At 43.3% G+C, this 16787-nt stretch overlaps 2 protein-coding genes across 2 annotated transcripts in view; both read right to left on the bottom strand.

Moving 5' to 3' along the window:
- Positions 1-5515: 5515 nt before the first annotated feature.
- On the bottom strand, positions 5516-9068 carry ccdc82 (coiled-coil domain containing 82). Its single transcript, XM_034547380.1, has 2 exons — positions 8193-9068; positions 5516-8044 (listed from the first exon to the last, which is right to left on the bottom strand). Exons 1-2 carry the CDS (start codon positions 8736-8738, stop codon positions 7886-7888), a joined length of 705 nt encoding a protein of 234 aa, XP_034403271.1. The 5' UTR covers positions 8739-9068; the 3' UTR covers positions 5516-7885.
- A 1915-nt stretch (positions 9069-10983) lies between these two features.
- The window catches only part of wdr91 (WD repeat domain 91), a 34754-nt gene continuing 28950 nt past the window's right edge, over positions 10984-16787 (bottom strand). Inside the window, exons 14-18 of the mRNA XM_034546391.1 lie at positions 14869-14977; positions 14486-14598; positions 12793-12900; positions 12612-12701; positions 10984-11339 (exon numbers count right to left, since the gene is read on the bottom strand). Of these exons, the coding sequence (XP_034402282.1) occupies positions 11175-11339; positions 12612-12701; positions 12793-12900; positions 14486-14598; positions 14869-14977 (585 nt within the window). The 3' untranslated portion in view covers positions 10984-11174. The remainder of the gene's footprint in view (positions 11340-12611; positions 12702-12792; positions 12901-14485; positions 14599-14868; positions 14978-16787) is intronic.

Raw genomic sequence — 16787 nt, 5'->3', positions numbered from 1 at the left:
TGTTTGGTCTGCTCTGATTGGTCAGGACTCGCTTCATAGCTTCCTGTAATAGCTCACCGGTACGGAAGCGCACTCATAAAAGAACAAAAGTTAAGACACCTTATGTCGTAATTATGAATTACTGTCTCGTAATAGAAATTCAAATCAGCAAATTCGTAATTATATTCAACAAGGAATGAAGGGGATATTAAAAAACTTCTGCAATGGGAAATGTGCACTAAAACGAACTTAAGGAACAATGGATGAACAGAAAAGTACAAACAGGTTTTAGGGGGGCTGCAAGTCAAAGGTCATCGGCCACTAGTCATCGGACATTCAATGACATCCAACGCCAGACCTTTTTTTTACACTTCATACCTACAGTACGTCATATCATAACAAGTACACCGCTCCAATTCTCCTACATTACAGCATTTAGCTGAGGCTTTTATCCAAAGCGACTTACAATAAGTGATGGTCTTTTTTTCAGTCTCTTCCACATCTTCTATCCTTATGCGAGGAATATGGAAGCTTATCAGAATTATTAAAAATTGACTGGTCAAAGTCTGCTTTATTCCATCTAAACGACTCTGCCTGCAATTCAATCATCTCTGCCAACATCCCCATTGTTAAACAGTTTAAATACTTGGGTGTTGATGTTTTTCCTTGTTTTAACAAGATTATTAAGCATAACTCTCTATTGCTCTGAACAACATATTGAAAGATATGGGAAAATGGATGAGTCTCCCCATGTCTATTCAAGCCCGTATCTCTGTGGTTAAAATGAACATCTTACCCAGGATTAATTTTGTGAGTTCTATGCTACCTCCTTCTCCTCCTTTTGATTACTGGCATGAATTAGAGGCAACGGTATCAACATTTATTTGGAAAGGCAAGCGGCCACGACTTAAAAAGTCTACTCTACAGAGGAGACAGGAGAATGGTGGTCTTTCAGTTCCCAACTTTAAGTCTTAAGGCCTGTTCTTACATGGTTTGACCCAGATTCCTCAGTGTGCTGGCGTGCTTTAGAAAGTGCTATGACAGAACCATGGTCACCTCATGACCTTCTTTTTGACAATATCTCTAACAAACCGTGCCAGCTGCGCTTTGGCCCCATTGTCTCTCATCTTATCAAAACCTGGAGATTGGTTGAAACATATTGCCATATACCTCGCAATTGGCATACACTTTCTCCACTATTCAACAATAAAGCACTCCTGATTGGTGGGAGGCCTATAACCGCTCCGCATTGGGAACAGAGGGGGGTTCATTATCTAAAAGACATTTTTAACGAGACTGGCTTGTCATCTTTTGCTGACTTACAAAATGCATTCAGTCTTCCACGTTACTCGTTTTTCTTTTACCTTCAATAAAGATCAGCACTCAAGGCATATGGTGTCCCCTGGCGGAGATCTTTGCCCATCCATCCTATCCGGAAATAATTTACAATACAGGCAAAAACCAGCGGTATGGTATCTAAGATATCAGTTTTTGGTGACACCTGGTCGCCTCAGCCTTCCTATTGAGAGGGTCTGGGAACTGATTTTAACTGGCACGATGTATGGTCTAGCATCTCAGAAGTATCACGCAATCCAGACCATCAGCAAATTCACTACAATTTATTCATAGGACATATCTCACCCCTGTGAAAATGTATCACATGAAAGTAATTACCAGTCCTTTATGCACTTTCTGCCCACTAAACACTCAAGGTACATATCTTCACATGTTCTGGGATTGCTCCCCTGTTTGTCAGTTTTGGAACAATATTGCATCCAAGTTATCCGTCTTGATTAATGTTACTGTGCCTGTCACTCTCAGTGTTTTGATTCTAAATGATCTGTCAGACTTTCAGCTCTCTAAAATTCAAATGCGTGCTGCATTTGCTGGACTTACAGCTGCTAAGAGAATGATTGCAACCCGTTGGAAACCACCTCATGACTTATCTATTCGAACATGGACGCTTTCCTTCTTGATGTTATATATATGGAGATCTCAACAGCTCGCATAAATGGAGCATCAGAAAAGACTTTGAACACTTGGGTCAACATTGCTGATTCTTTGAAAAATATGCTGTAGATGTGTGCTATAGCCCCTTACTTCTTATTGCACATGTGTCCCTGTCAATGTTATTTGTTTGTCTGTCTGTCTCTTGTGTTGTGTGTATATTGTGACCGCAAAATGTGTCCCCACCAAGTGTAGAGTCTTTTAAAACTAAAATGACGAATATGGAAGAACCAGAACTTGTCTACGAAATCATTTATTCTTGCAAGAAGAGTCACCGTTACACAGAGCCACTCAGGAGTCTGCCACGGGGGCACTGAAGAGTCAAACACACAGACACATGTATTTAAGGGAAACAAGAAGGGGAACTCAGGAGGAGGCCATGTCTTCAGATCCGTTCATGAGTGATCAAATCAATCCCTTGATGAGTAACCCAATGATCAGGTCAGGTGATGAGTACTCAAAGATCAAGTGATCGCTTCATTGTTCAAAGGTACGGGGGATGGTATGTCATATGCTTCCTCACCTCTGCAGGACAGAAGATGATTTACATACTAAGAATATTTGAAAGGGCACCATGTCTTGGTGCCCTTTCAAATTATATATATATTACATATTACAACAGGTCTTCTTTGCAGGAACAGTGTTAGCTGATCTTCTTTGAGCTAAAACCTCAATAAAGGAGAAGGAAAAGCAAACAAAGAAGAAGCTGAGTGCTGTCAGCATAATCTGCCCCTGTAGGCTTGAGCAGTAATATTATACCTTCCTGACATCTCAATGAACATAACTCATATATTATATAGATTATTTACACACATATTTCCACCCAAAATTCAGTATCTGAGAAAAATCTTTTAATACAGAAAGGTTGGCCTACTGAAGAGTCAGGACTTGATGAGACACAGTGGACCAACACCAGCAGAGGACATGGCTCCCCAAAGCATCACCGACTGTGGAAACTTCACTCTGGACCTCAAGCCACTTGGATTGTGTGCGTCTCCACTCTTCCTCCAGACTCTGGGACCTTGGTTTCCAAATGAAATGCAGAATGTTGTAGAGAAGTTGGTAGCTGAGCAAATGATCTTCCATTTGAATACCAGTTCCTTTGCCCTTCATCCAATGCAATTCGGCTTTAGAGCCAATTATTCTACTGAGACGGCCACCTGTTTCTTCACAGAGAAAATCAAATTTCTACTGGACAAAGGGGGTGTTGTTGGAGTTGTGTATCTTGATCTCAAGAAGGCATTTGACACTGTTAATCATAGTATTTGTTTGTCCAAATTGCACAGTTACAATTTCTCCTCAGGTACACTTAAATGGATTGCATTATATTTGCTAACTAGATCACAGTATGTCCAAATTCAGAACCATCAATCCACTTCCCTCCACTTGTCCACAGGCGTCCCACAAGGATCTGTCCTGGGACCATTACTATTTTCTTTATATATTAATGATCTGCCATCAGTACGTCCTCATACCAATATTCAAATGTATGCTGATGACACTGTAATTTACTTGCATGGTAGCAATTTGGGAGATGTGGCAAAAGAACTCACTAAATCCATGGCTAATGTGACTAGTTGGTTAACGCAATGTTGTCTACAACTTAATGTATCCAAAACAGTATGTATGTTTTTTACCAAAAGAAACTCTGGTAGTGTAGAACCGGATGTTGTTGAATCTGGGGAAAGGCTAAAGGTTGTATCTGAATACAAGTATCTAGGAGTACTTTTTGATTCCAATTTGTCTTTCAAATCCCAGGTGAAAAAGGTTTGTAATCGCGTCAAATTCAATCTAACTTGCGGTTCTCACGCAACTACATGTCAACAGAGGCAGCTACAACATTCATGCATTCAATGGTTATTTCCCACATCACCTACTGTTTAACAACCTGGTCACATGCTAGTGCCACTACTCTTAAACCATTACAGTCATTATATAAGCGTACGCTCAAAACTCTTGATACAAAAAAAGTTCTTTCTCATCACTGTCCTATACAAAAAAAATATAACTTGCTTAGTTGGGATAACATGATTAAATATGTACATGTCTGTCTCATGTACAAAATTATACATGGCTTGACCTCTCCTCCTCTCAAACAATTTGTCACCACACAAATTGGATATCGTCTCACAAGTGGTGCAGCAAGAGGGGATTGTATTATTATTATTATTATTATTATTATTATTAATGTATTGTCCCTCTCAGGAAAAGTGCTTCTAGTCATGCTGCATTCTCCGTACAGGCAGCAGTTCACTGAACTCCATTCCAGGATCAATCACAGATCTACAATCATTCTTTTAAAGCTGAGACAAAGAAATGGTTCATTAGTAGCAGCTCTGTCAGCACTAGACTGTAACTGCTCCTACCCGTCCTCAGTCTGTCAGTCACTCTGTCTGTCTGTCAGTTGTTGACTGTCTGTTTTTAGGTCTGTATGTCTTGACTTTGCTGGTCGACCTTTCACTCCACCTGCATGTATGTCTTTTGTTGTTGTTTACCTGTTTGTGGTTATATATTTCATTTACTCTGACATGGACATTTTTATTCTGTCCATTTTAACATAGTTCTCCCTTATTTTATTTTTCTTGTTTGTACATTGTATATGTAATCTTATGTTTTTAGGTTTGTTTCATAACATCTGCCTCTTCACTACAGATGAAAAATAGCCTCTTGGCTAACTCTGGCACATTTACAGAAATGTTTGTATTAATGTGCACTGTCCCTTATCAAATAAACAGCAAAAAAAAGAAAGTACTTTCATTTGAAAAGAGGACTTTGGACCACTGAGCAACAGTCCAGTCCTGTTTCTTAGCCCAGGTCAGACGGTTCGGGAGTGGCTGGACACCAGGAATGTGGTGGCTCTTGAAGCTCTGACTCCAGCTGCAGTCCACTCCGCGGTTATCCCTGTTGCTTGTGCACCTTTTTCTACCACGCGTTTTCTTTCCACTCAACTTTCCATTCATATGCTTGGATACAGCACTCTGAGCAGCCAGCTTCTTTAGCAAGGACCTTCTGTGGCTCCTTGTGTAGGTCAGCAGTCTTCCCCACGATGGTTTAGCCTCCTGAACCAGACTGAGACCATTTAAAGGCTCAGGAAACGTTTGCAGGTGTTGTCAGTTCATTAGCTGATAAGAGTGACACCATAAGAGTGTCTACAATACTGAACTTATTCACATTATTCTAATTTTCTGAGAGTGAATTTGGGGTTTTCATTCGCTGTAAGACATAATCATCCAAATTAAAAGAAATAAACTCTTGACATGTATCACCCTGTGTAATGAATCTATATAATATATGAGGTTCCCTTTTTGAATTGAATTACTGAAATAAATGAACTTTTCGATGAAATTCATTGAGATGCACCTGTATGCTAAACAAAACACGGAATAGATGCTTCTCATGTTGTCACTAAACTAATATGTGAATAAAAGTTGTCCATCTTAAAGGTCAGCCTGAGCCAAAGTGGTTGCTCACTTTCACTCTCATCACAGAAGTCAAGCAGGACACAGGAACTCGTCTTGGGACTCTGTTGTAGGAGTTGTAGCATTTATTCACCGACAAACAGCCCAAACTGTACACACACTGTACTGCAATGTTCACCGCTCCCTTTCTCCCTTTGACCCTCGGTGACGTTGCACATACATACAGGGTGCTGGCACGTCAGTGGGCACATGGGAGATGATATGCAGGTGTTAATGGCAGACTGGCAGTAGAATAATAAAATGACCTGGCTATACACTGTGTTTGTAGTTAGAAGAGGTCTAAACACATCCAGTAACGTTCTGCCCATGTTTCAGCTCAGCAGTGGAGGTTGACCCCTGCTGGCGTGCGCTGTGCACTGCAAGACGTCACATCAATTCAGCGTCACGGAAAGCAGGGTGTCTATACATGACGGCGTTGAACATGATGTCATCAAAGGGGCGTGGCGAGATACACGACAGCGCTGGGTCTGTGTGTGGGTGGAGTCCCGCCATGGTGACCCCTGTGACCTCTGCTGTGGCTTAGTGGTGGAACCACTGTGTCTGGAGCCTTCATACAGAACAGCAAGTGAAAGGGGCTCGGAACTCAACCAGAATGAAAGCTTCTCATTGGATGTTTCTTATGCCTTTGTCTTTATAACAATTAAGGAAGCCGTGTTCAGCTGTGTGCTCTGCACATGCACTGATATTACAGCTGCAGCCCTGTCATTAGAGCCCCACTTATTTTGGTATCGGCAATTCTGAGGGACATGCCACTGTTGATTACTGGTGTGCTGCTGTTGATCTACTGGCATATGCCTGTTATAAAAAGCATGTCACTTGTCTGAGCATGAAGGATGATTATTGGCCTTTGGGAATAGTCGTGTGACAACATAATAGGTCCACTTACTAGCTGTTTGAGGAGCTTTCAGCCACGACAAAACAACTTATTTTCTAGTTCCCCTGGTCTTGAAAACCATGAATATGATGTTGAAATGTCCAGAAAGGCCAGTAAGTGGTAAGTGAAAATGATTTTGTCACTCCACATGTGAACGATGTCCCCTGAGAGATGAAACTGCTTAACAGAATTTAAAAATAATAATCATTTCAGAACAAATTAACAACTATGGATATTTGCTAGCATAGCTAGAATAAATGATCAAATTGCTGACGTGGTGCACAACACTGCTGCTTCTTATTGTCAAAAACACTAGAACATGTCAATAATCAATGCAGGTTAAGACTTTCATGGTGTTGCATTCAAACTATGAATGAAGGTAGAAAAGGGTTGAAAGTACACCGGCATGACTTGAGATGTGTCTATGGCGTGCTGACCGGAAGAGCGTCGGCACTCACTGATCGATCCGATGGAAATGGGCTGATCAGATTTGCCGTTCATATTTGAACATGTGCCTTCGCTGCAGTTTTACATCGACATCAAGTCTAACTAACGTAAGTTATGTAGAAACAATCTTAAAACATTTGGAACTAAATTCATCTGATTCGGAGCTAAATAGTGTTAACAGAGCTCCCGTTGACTTGCATGGTGCATTCAACGCCTACTCAGTAAACATATATATATATATATATATATTATAACCCTGATATGATGTGTTCAATGTTATCTTGTAAAATTTAGATTTTGGTGAGTTTGAAAAAAATCGTTTCACTTTTCAATATAAAATGGATATTAAAGAGGGAATTCTGTAACTTCCTAACACTTGCTTTAAGCAGCGTTTAATACATAATTATAACTTATAGTTTTTATTAATCAACGCAAGTATTTAAATGAACATATTTTTTTATTTTCTATTCATTTGAATTGCGTGTTTCCTGCAAATAGCCCCTATGAATGGCCATAACAAAGTAAAAAGATAACATGGAGAATTGTTGACTTTGAGATGGCTGACAGGATGCCATGCAGTTGCTCTACCCATTCAGAAGCATGCATATAAAAATGTCATAAAAACTAAAATACCGTCATATATAGCATTGCCGTCCCTGCTCACCTGTCGGTGTAACACGGGAGTCGTGACATGGATCTGGAATCAATACAGGGGACATTTAATTTTGAGATGTATAAATAAAACTAACTTGACATGATCTATGTCAGTAGATCAGCAGGGGTAGACCACTACGAATTATCATATGACAGGGAACGAGGAGTCAGATATCCATGAGCATTACAAAATACATAACGGATCAACGAGCCTGTCGAAACCATCTGCACACCTTTTTGTTGCATGTCACCAATGTTTTGTTTCTGTGGCAACACAATATGACCTTGTAACTCCAGTTCTGAGTGTTTTTGTTTTAAATGCTGCAGGATGAAGAAAGATTGTACGATCTAGCAGTTATGACTCATTTTTAGATGGTTTAAGTATTAAGTTCTTCACATTTCACTCTCTGTTCTCCATCAAGGAGCAGATCTACTTCTTCCCCTGCTACTGCTCTTCTTCTTCTATCACCGCCTCGGAGTCCTTCTCTTCCACGCTGCCTGCTTCATCGGCCTGTTTGTTGTTGGCGGTTTCTCCTCTGCCTACATCTTCATCACCATCAGCCTCATCCTCACCTTCTTTGAACTTGTCCTCTTTGCCTCCACCCTGGAAATACAAACACATGTCACTTTGGATTTGACAGTTGAGGTGAGACGAAAGGCCTCTGTCCTGTCCACATGCAGGAGATGCCTCTGTACCGGTACATCAGTGCACAGCTAGGGCTGAAGTCTACCGTGAAGGACTGCGTGTGTACCTGCTTCAGGCGGCTCCTCCTGCGGCTCGGGACCCGGGCCTTCATCCTCCGTGACAGCGCCAGCAGCTTGCTGTGTCTCTGCCTCCTCTTCTCCTTCTCTGCCTCCTCTCTCCGCTTCTCCTCCACTTGGTCCGAGTCCGACTCGTCCTGCCGCTGCAGCCTGCTCCGCTTCTTTGGCTGCACCATCCTCTTCGTCTGGCTCCTCTTCCCCTTCTCCTCCTTGGTGTTGTCCTCCTCCCCGGGACTGGAGGACGAGGAGCTGTTGTCGCCTCCCAAGAACGAGCGCTTTCTGCGGGTCACGGAACAGCTGTGGTCGCTAGAAGTCGACCCGGACTCGCTGCGGGCCGGGTCCTCCTGCTCGCTGTCCTCCCCCGGAGAGCTCTCGTAGTCGGATTGGGATTCGGAGGAGGAGGAGGAGGAGGAGAAGGAGCCTTCGTCACTGTCGTCCAGGATAGAGGCGGGCAGGCCGATCTGCCTCTTCTTCGATGCGTCCACTTTGGTTTTCCGCATGGACGCGAACATCTTCCGCTTGTACAAGCTCTCCATGTCTGCGCGCGGAACCAGAGCCCAGTGACATTAAACAGAACCCCGAGAAGAGAACCGAGCTGGCTGCAAACGAGCTAACGGTGCGGCTACTTAGCTCGTGTTGCCCGCGCGTCACCACGACAGCATGCTAGTGACGTTAGCACAACATGGCGCCTGCATTTAACTACGTATTTTGGACTATTTACGGAAACGTTCGGCCTAAATATGTTAAAATAGGACGTGTGGGCTAAATCCGGGATATTTCGTAGATCTTCGTCTCAGTGTAGCTAGCGGTGTGTTATTGTTGTGGCCCTCACTTCTTCGCTGGAAGGAGTTACGGCACATTCTGTTAGGGAGCCCCCTGCGGCCAAGAGCCGCCACTACCTCTGTAAACTGCTCAAATGTATTTAAAAATAAAGAATGACATTGAACAATAAAAAAGAATTAGACCAAAATAAAAACAGACACAATACGAAATACCTGAACAAATATTGTCTGTTAAGACAATGTCCCAACGCCCCAGACCTGGAAGCTCAATATGAAGCAGACAATTTGTGTTGAAACAATTTCACATTTGTTAATAATGAATGTACTGATAATGCACATCAAGGCCTATTTCAGATAAGACCCTCTGACATGACATATGGAAAAGCAAAGGTGTAAATAAAACAATTAATGATGGCTTAATTCAATTTAGCTGCTTCCGTTTCAGTGTACTATAGAATACGCTGTCTCATTGTCATGGCTTACTGGGACACTTGCTGCATGACCAACAGTATGTTTTATGTTTTTTACCACTCTGTTAAAAGGCTCTATATACAATATATGTATTAATATAGCAGCAAAAAAACAATTTGCTATTTGAAGATATAGTGGCGTAATGGCTACCTGAGCAGAGAATGATGAATGCGTTGTAATCAGAGCTTCTCTGTGCTCAGTTTACCAAGCCTGGCCGGCCTCACGTGCCTTCTAGTGTTAGTGCATGTGAGCCCCCCTGGCTAGCTCATGGCCACCGCTCTGCAAGTTGTTCATAAGGTGAGGACAGTGACGACGCCATCCTGACCCTGAGCATCATTGTGGAAGTGTACAGTCAACCCTCCGGTTCCTCCCAGGGTAACTCTCAGCACTGTAACCGTGGTTTGCGCTGTTATTATCACCATCACTGCCCAGTGTCCACAGCCCACTGCCCACAGCCCAGTGTCCACAGCCCAGTGTCCACAGCCCACAACCCACGTCCCAGTATCCACTGCCCACTGCCCAGTGTCCACAGCCCACTGCCCACAGCCCAGTGTCCACAGCCCAGTGTCCACAGCCCACAACCCACGTCCCAGTATCCACTGCCCAGTGTCCACAGCCCACTGCCCACTGCCCAGTGTCCACAGCCCACAACCCACGTCCCAGTATCCACTGCCCAGTGTCCACAGCCCACTGCCCCGTGCCCAGTGTCCACAGCCCACTGCCCACAGCCCACTGCCCACAGCCCAGTGTCCACAGCCCAGTGTCCACAGCCCACAACCCACGTCCCAGTATCCACTGCCCACTGCCCAGTGTCCACAGCCCACTGCCCAGTGTCCACAGCCCACAACCCACGTCCCAGTATCCACTGCCCACTGCCCAGTGTCCACAGCCCACTGCCCAGTGTCCACAGCCCACAACCCACGTCCCAGTATCCACTGCCCACTGCCCAGTGTCCACAGCCCACTGCCCCGTGCCCAGTGTCCACAGCCCACTGCCCACAGCCCACAACCCACGTCCCAGTATCCACTGCCCACAGCCCACTGCCCCGTGCCCAGTGTCCACAGCCCAGTATCCACTGTCCACAGCCTGCCCACAGCCCACTTCCCAATGCCCACAGCCCACTGCCTGTCCAATGCCCAGTGTCCACAGACCACTGTCCACTTCCCACTACCTCCTTACCACAGCCCACTTCATATACTGCCCACAGCTTACTGCCCACTTCCTACAGCTCACTTCCCACTGCCCACTTCCTACTACCCACTTCCCCCTGCCCAGCACTAAACAGCAGTCAGACAGGTAGCAACTAGCTGGTGAAGAAACTGGACTGTTTAGCAGCCAAAGAGCCACAATATCTTTCCTCGGGAGTTGGTGGAAACCAAACTAGAGATAAAAGGAGAGTGGATGTTGGACTTACATTTATCAGGTGGCTAGAAACACAACTCTAAGTGTATAACATTGCTCTCCTGTGTCCCCCTAAAGGACTACAACATTCAAAATCATGCAGCTTTAATAAAACAATTTGATAAGATTGAACTTTCAGTGGGATTTTATTGTTAATATGATTTGTTGTCACCACAGGTTGGTGAGTTTGTGCTGTTTTCTATCGCATCATTAAATAAATGACATACTGTATGAAGAGATTCTGAAATAATCTCTATCAGCGAAAAGGCAAACTGAATCAGTTTATCATGAATTGCGACCTCTGACCCTTCAGGTTTGTTAGGACTTCTGTGCCAGGAGCGTGCTCAGCTTGATCTTCCCGTCCATGGAGGCGGTCAGACAGGTGCCGCAGTCCACCGCCGAGCACCAATCAACTGTCACCACTGGCGCTTTGTGACCCCCAAGTGACAGCATGCTTTCCAGAGCGGGCTCCCCATTGGTCAACTGGAAGAGGGGGGAGGTGATGTTCATAAGATGTTATGAAATTAAAATATATAAAACAACGTTTAAACAAAAATATAAAAATAGTAATATTCATGTTGGTTTAACCAGTAAAAACTTCACAATTAATGTCGTTAGTTTAACTTTCTTTTTTAATTTTAAGCAAAAATATATATATAAATGCAGATAATATGAGCATTTCAGGAAGCTGAGATATATATATATATTTAGGAAATTAGGAAAAGTAATAGTTTGAAAAGCGTTAATGGGTTGAACTTTTATGAATGCCGTTTTATTTAACTAAACAAGCCTCATTCTGATGTTTATGTTTAGATACAGTGACTGTGGCTTTTATTTTGAAGGGCTGACAGGTGGGGAAGCGAGGGGGAAAAAGACGGAATCTGACTATCTGGTGTCCAGAGGGACATTATTCCATAGGGAGGTTATTTTGTAATAGTCCTCATCGTGAGCCTACTATTAAGATACAATTACTCTGGTAAAGTAGTAAAGATCGGATTCATCGTCTAGGCCAAGTGTGACATTGACAAGCGGCGCATGGCACTGAAAAGTTGAGAAATTAAATATTTCTGTGCGTCAGATTGTATTTTGAAGGGGTGGAAAGTGGGGGAGAGAGACAGTCAGAGTATCTAATGTCCATATTGGTCATTCTAATGGTCATTCCATAAGAACAGGGCTATGGGATGTCTCTGTGTGTGTGTGTTGGTCTGACAATGGCAGCAGGTTAGAGGACTGGCAAATGTTTAGTGGCAGTTGACATACGTGCCGATGCAGTCGCCACTTTCACTGTTGAGTCAGCAATCAAAGGTTGCCACGGTGATGTAATTGTCAGTGACCCCTCGGTTACACAGGTCATCTCATGCCTCTTCCCAGACAATAAACAACTCCTTTCGCTCAAATATTTGAAGAGAGGATTTAGAACATGAGAGAAACGTGTCTTCAGTGTTAAAAATGGTTCAATGGTTTCAGGTTAGAAAACTGGTGTGGTTTGATCATTTTGGTTGCAGTTAACATAAGAGCTTATTATTCAAATGTAGAAGAAGGTTAGATGACGAAAAATGCAGCGGAATAATAAAAATAAGCTATGTGCGTCCAGCACTCACTGCATTAGCAACAAATATTCAAAATAAGTTTGTTGGATCAGAACAGTTGAATGTGGATGAGAGGCACAAATATGATGAAGACTTGCAACGACTGAACAGCAATTTGCCTCTGGATAAATACAAGTGTGATCTTGTGTTATGAAGGTTAATTTACTCTGTATATAAGTCCTCCGCTGCTGGAACAGGTCAGGATGTGTTGGCCTTCAGAGTCGAAGGCAAAGAGTCGACCTCGAGGGACCTGAACCTGAGCAAGAGTTCATTCACAAATGGAAACATCAACAGGTTATGAAATTCGTTTTATTGGACCCATTTAATTATCTGTTAGTCTGAGGTACCTGTTTGTATCCACTGTACCCTGACAGGACGAAGGGCCCGGTGGCATCCTGGGGTAAAACCTGCTCCGACTGCTTCACCCCACACCGATGGATGTTCCACTGGATGAACTGAACAGAAACAAATACATTTATTCAATTATTATAATATAATACAATAATATTGTTGCCTTTGGGCTGTGTTTATATCCCACCTCACATGTTCCTGACCTGACACAGGTCCACTGGGACGTCTTGCATCAGTCTTTTGTGAATACGTGTGTGTGTCTTTGGCTGGTGGGTGTCTGTGGGTGTGGGTGTCTTTGGCTGGTGGGTGTCTTTGGCTGTAGGTGTCTTTGGCTGTGGGTGTCTTTGGCTGGTAGGTGTCTTTGGCTGTAGGTGTCTTTGGCTGTGGGTGTCTTTGGCTGTGGGTGTCTTTGGCTGTGTGTGTCTTTGGCTGTGGGTGTCTTTGGCTGTGTGTGTCTTTGGCTGTGGGTGTCTTTGGCTGTGTGTGTCTTTGGCTGTGGGTGTCTTTGGCTGTGGGTGTCTTTGGCTGGTGGGTGTCTTTGGCTGTGTGTGTCTTTGGCTGTGTGTGTCTTTGGCTGTGGGTGTCTTTGGCTGTGGGTGTCTTTGGCTGTGGGTGTCTTTGGCTGGTGGGTGTCTTTGGCTGTGGGTGTCTTTGGCTGGTGGGTGTCTTTGGCTGGTGGGTGTCTTTGGCTGGTGGGTGTCTTTGGCTGGTGGGTGTCTTTGGCTGGTGGGTGTCTTTGGCTGGTGGGTGTCTTTGGCTGGTGGGTGTCTTTGGCTGGTGGGTGTCTTTGGCTGTGGGTGTTTGTGGGTGTCTTTGTCTGGTTGGCTGGTGGGTGTCTTTGGCTGTGGGTGTCTGTGGGTGTCTTTGGCTGTGGGTGTCTTTGGCTGTGGGTGGAGCTGGCGATCCTTTGACTACAAGGTTGGCGCTACTGTTCCCATGCAGAGGGGTCTTGAGTGTTTCACAGCAGCTCACTGCAATTGAATGCTTTGGATGGCTTAAATACAGAGGACACATTTCATGGATGTGTGTATATGACAATTGATATACATTTTATATTTTGAAATGTTGTTATTCTTATCAGCTGTCACCCCTCCTCGCAGCTGGTAGCTCCCATTCATTTAAATACATGTTTGTCTTTAGTTCTTGTTTTCATTACTGGAGCACTTATGGCATGTCAATGCACTCATCAACACCGGAGAAGGAAGAGTGGCAGTAAGATTCATTCGTGGACCTTGAGATGATCACCGCCCATCAAGTCAGACCTGTCGGCCCAAACGCCATCAAAAGCCCAGTTGACTGAATTGGCGTATTACCCCCCAGGGATTTGTTTAGTTGCTGCTGTTTACAGTCCTCCTGATGCAAAGGCCACAAATGCTGTCCTGAGTAACAAATTGGCTATAACTGCATTTGGTTTTGCAACCCTGTGCTGCATAATGACAATAAATTATCCTTGAAAATCCATATTTATTCCAGCATTTATTTAAAGCAGTTATTCTTATATTGTCTTACTTTGCTTTGTTTTCCCTGCTATGAGCCGTATGTCTACTTCTGTGCATACGCATTGAGAGCAACAAAATACACGAGTACAATTCCTCTTATGTGTTCACACTTATATATACAAAATAATAAAACACTGCTATGGTTTCTTTACAAAACATTGCAACATGCTTCCACAAGATGAACACAGACCTTGCCATCTTCTCCGATGCTGAAGACGGTGTTTTCATCGTAGCTGAACTCCACGCTGTAAACTTCTCCATCGTGAGCTCTCCAGCTCATAGCGCTCTCATACCGCTGCATATCTACAACAGACATTCATATGCAAATGTCACTGTTTACAGAAACAAATTATTGCAATCAGTACATCAATATACTGTACAATGTGCCGTTTAATTGACTAAGATGGTTCAGTAAGATATTAAAATGGGCAGGAATGATTTAATAGTCCTTGCTGAGAAGTTCTTTGTCACTTTGAGCTCCTAATGCAATTTAGGTCATCTGTCATATTTGAGTTTGCACAGTGGAAGTGGTCAGAAATCTACAATAAAAACAAGTCCCTCATAAACACTTACCAAACAGTCGGATGACTCCGTCAGCAGCTCCGGTCACCAGCAGGTTCCCGTTGTGGTTGAAGGCCGTGCAGTTAATGGCTACTGGTTCAGGTTCTAAGGAGAACTGGAGCTGAGAGGCAACCATGGGAATTGAATACACTAAATTGAATGCGAAACATAATGCTGAGATGAATTATAATAGGTCCTAATAACATTTGCGTAAGCTATTAAGCTGTGTAACGTGTATCGTGTTGGTATGAATAATCATTCATGGCTAATCAGTAAGACATGTACATTTCCCGCCTTGCCACAGGAATGCCGTTTCACGAAAACGAAACAACTCTGAAATTGAGCAGAATTAATGTCATGAGATATTTGACTAGATTTACTTGTTGAATCCTCTAGGACAGTGGTCCACAACCGCAGGGCCGAAGACCAGTACCGGGCCACACACGAATAGTGAATGAAATAAATATTGGATTTATTATCATGGTCTGAAAGATGTTGTATTTTTTAAACATACATCCGTCTGTGCCTCTATGCCTCTTGACACGCTCGTCTTGGTCACGTGATATGTTACCCCAAAAATGAAGCAAGCCCACAAGCGAGTCAAAAAATGAGTAAAAAAACAAACGTCTTTGGAAAGAGAAAAAGGCCCAATGAGGAGACAGAAGAGCCGCCAACTTATATCTAAAAGACAATATCAGCAGTCCTACTTCCAATATGCCTCTCTGACCTCCAATTATGTTTCTAGCCAATGATGTGAATTTGAATGCCGTAAATTGAATTTTTTAAAATTTGAATTGTACTACAGAGTTCTTTAACATGACACATGGTTTGCACAAAACAGCTCCAAAGACGATTATGTCTTATTTTTACCAAAGGAAGGGCAATTGGCTAATTTCCTGTTTAAACACACGCTGAACAACACGCAACGTTTCAAACTTGGACTCTTTGCCTCAAAAGACTACAATGTCTCGTCCGGTATGTTTTGACCACAGATGAGAAGGTTTGATATTGAATTGCAGAATTAAACTATAAGGCATTGGTGAGGACTGCTACGTGTTCTCTTGCTGTTCTCACCAACAGACGTATTCGGCAGTTAAACCATAACACCAGTCCTATCATTTCATCATATTTAGTTATATTACTTATAACTCCGTGAAAATATTGTCTTACATGAAATGGCAAAAAAGGTTGAGGACCACTGCTCTAGAAGGAGATTTGAAAAGTTCCATACCTGTAAAGTGCCTAAAATTATGTATTGTCACATAATCTAAGAATATTGTTGGAGGTATCAACTATTCCTCTTCAGTTTAGTGTCTCAATAGCCGGAGGGTTATACCAACCATATTTGAAAGTAAGGGGGAGTTCAAAAAGGTTTACATAAATACATGAACGCATGACATCCAAAATGACCAACTTCTGGTTGGCCAAAGCCAAAAGGCAGATATGTCTGAAATCATGACAGAAATGCGCACTTAATGTAGCGAGTATCTTAGGAACTATGGCCCAACTAAGGCCTTCCACCCAGAAATGGTAAATGGACCTCTTTTCTAGTCTTCCTCAAAGCTCTTCAACACTACATGACATCATTCACCCATTCATACACTGAGGGGAGGAGCTAAGGTTCCACCTGCACATCAGTAGTAACTAACATTCACACACTGAGGGGAGGAGCTAAGGTTCCACCTGTCCATCAGTAGTAACTAACATTCACACACTGATGGGAGGAGCTAAGGTTCCACCTGTCCATCAGTAGTAACTAACATTCACACACTGAGGGGAGGAGCTAAGGTTCTACCTGACCATCAGTAGTAACTAACATTCACACACTGAGGGGAGGAGCTAAGGTTCTACCTGACCATCAGTAGTAACTAACATTCACACACTGAGGGGAGGAGCTAAGGTTCTACCTGACCATCAGTAGTAACTAACAT

This window comes from Cyclopterus lumpus, chromosome 12, assembly GCF_009769545.1.
Source record: "Cyclopterus lumpus isolate fCycLum1 chromosome 12, fCycLum1.pri, whole genome shotgun sequence".
In the NCBI taxonomy this organism is placed as follows: domain Eukaryota; kingdom Metazoa; phylum Chordata; class Actinopteri; order Perciformes; family Cyclopteridae; genus Cyclopterus; species Cyclopterus lumpus.
Note: the sequence above shows the minus strand (reverse complement) of the source record. Positions and strands in the feature narration are given on the sequence as shown.

Coding starts and splice junctions, on each gene's coding strand:
- ccdc82 (XM_034547380.1), bottom strand. CDS start 8,738: ATGGAGAGCTTGTACAAGCGGAAGATGTTCGCGTCCATGCGGAAAACC. Junction 8,045..8,192: donor GGAGGAGCCGCCTGAAGCAG/GTACACACGCAG, acceptor TTGTATTTCCAG/GGTGGAGGCAAAGAGGACAA.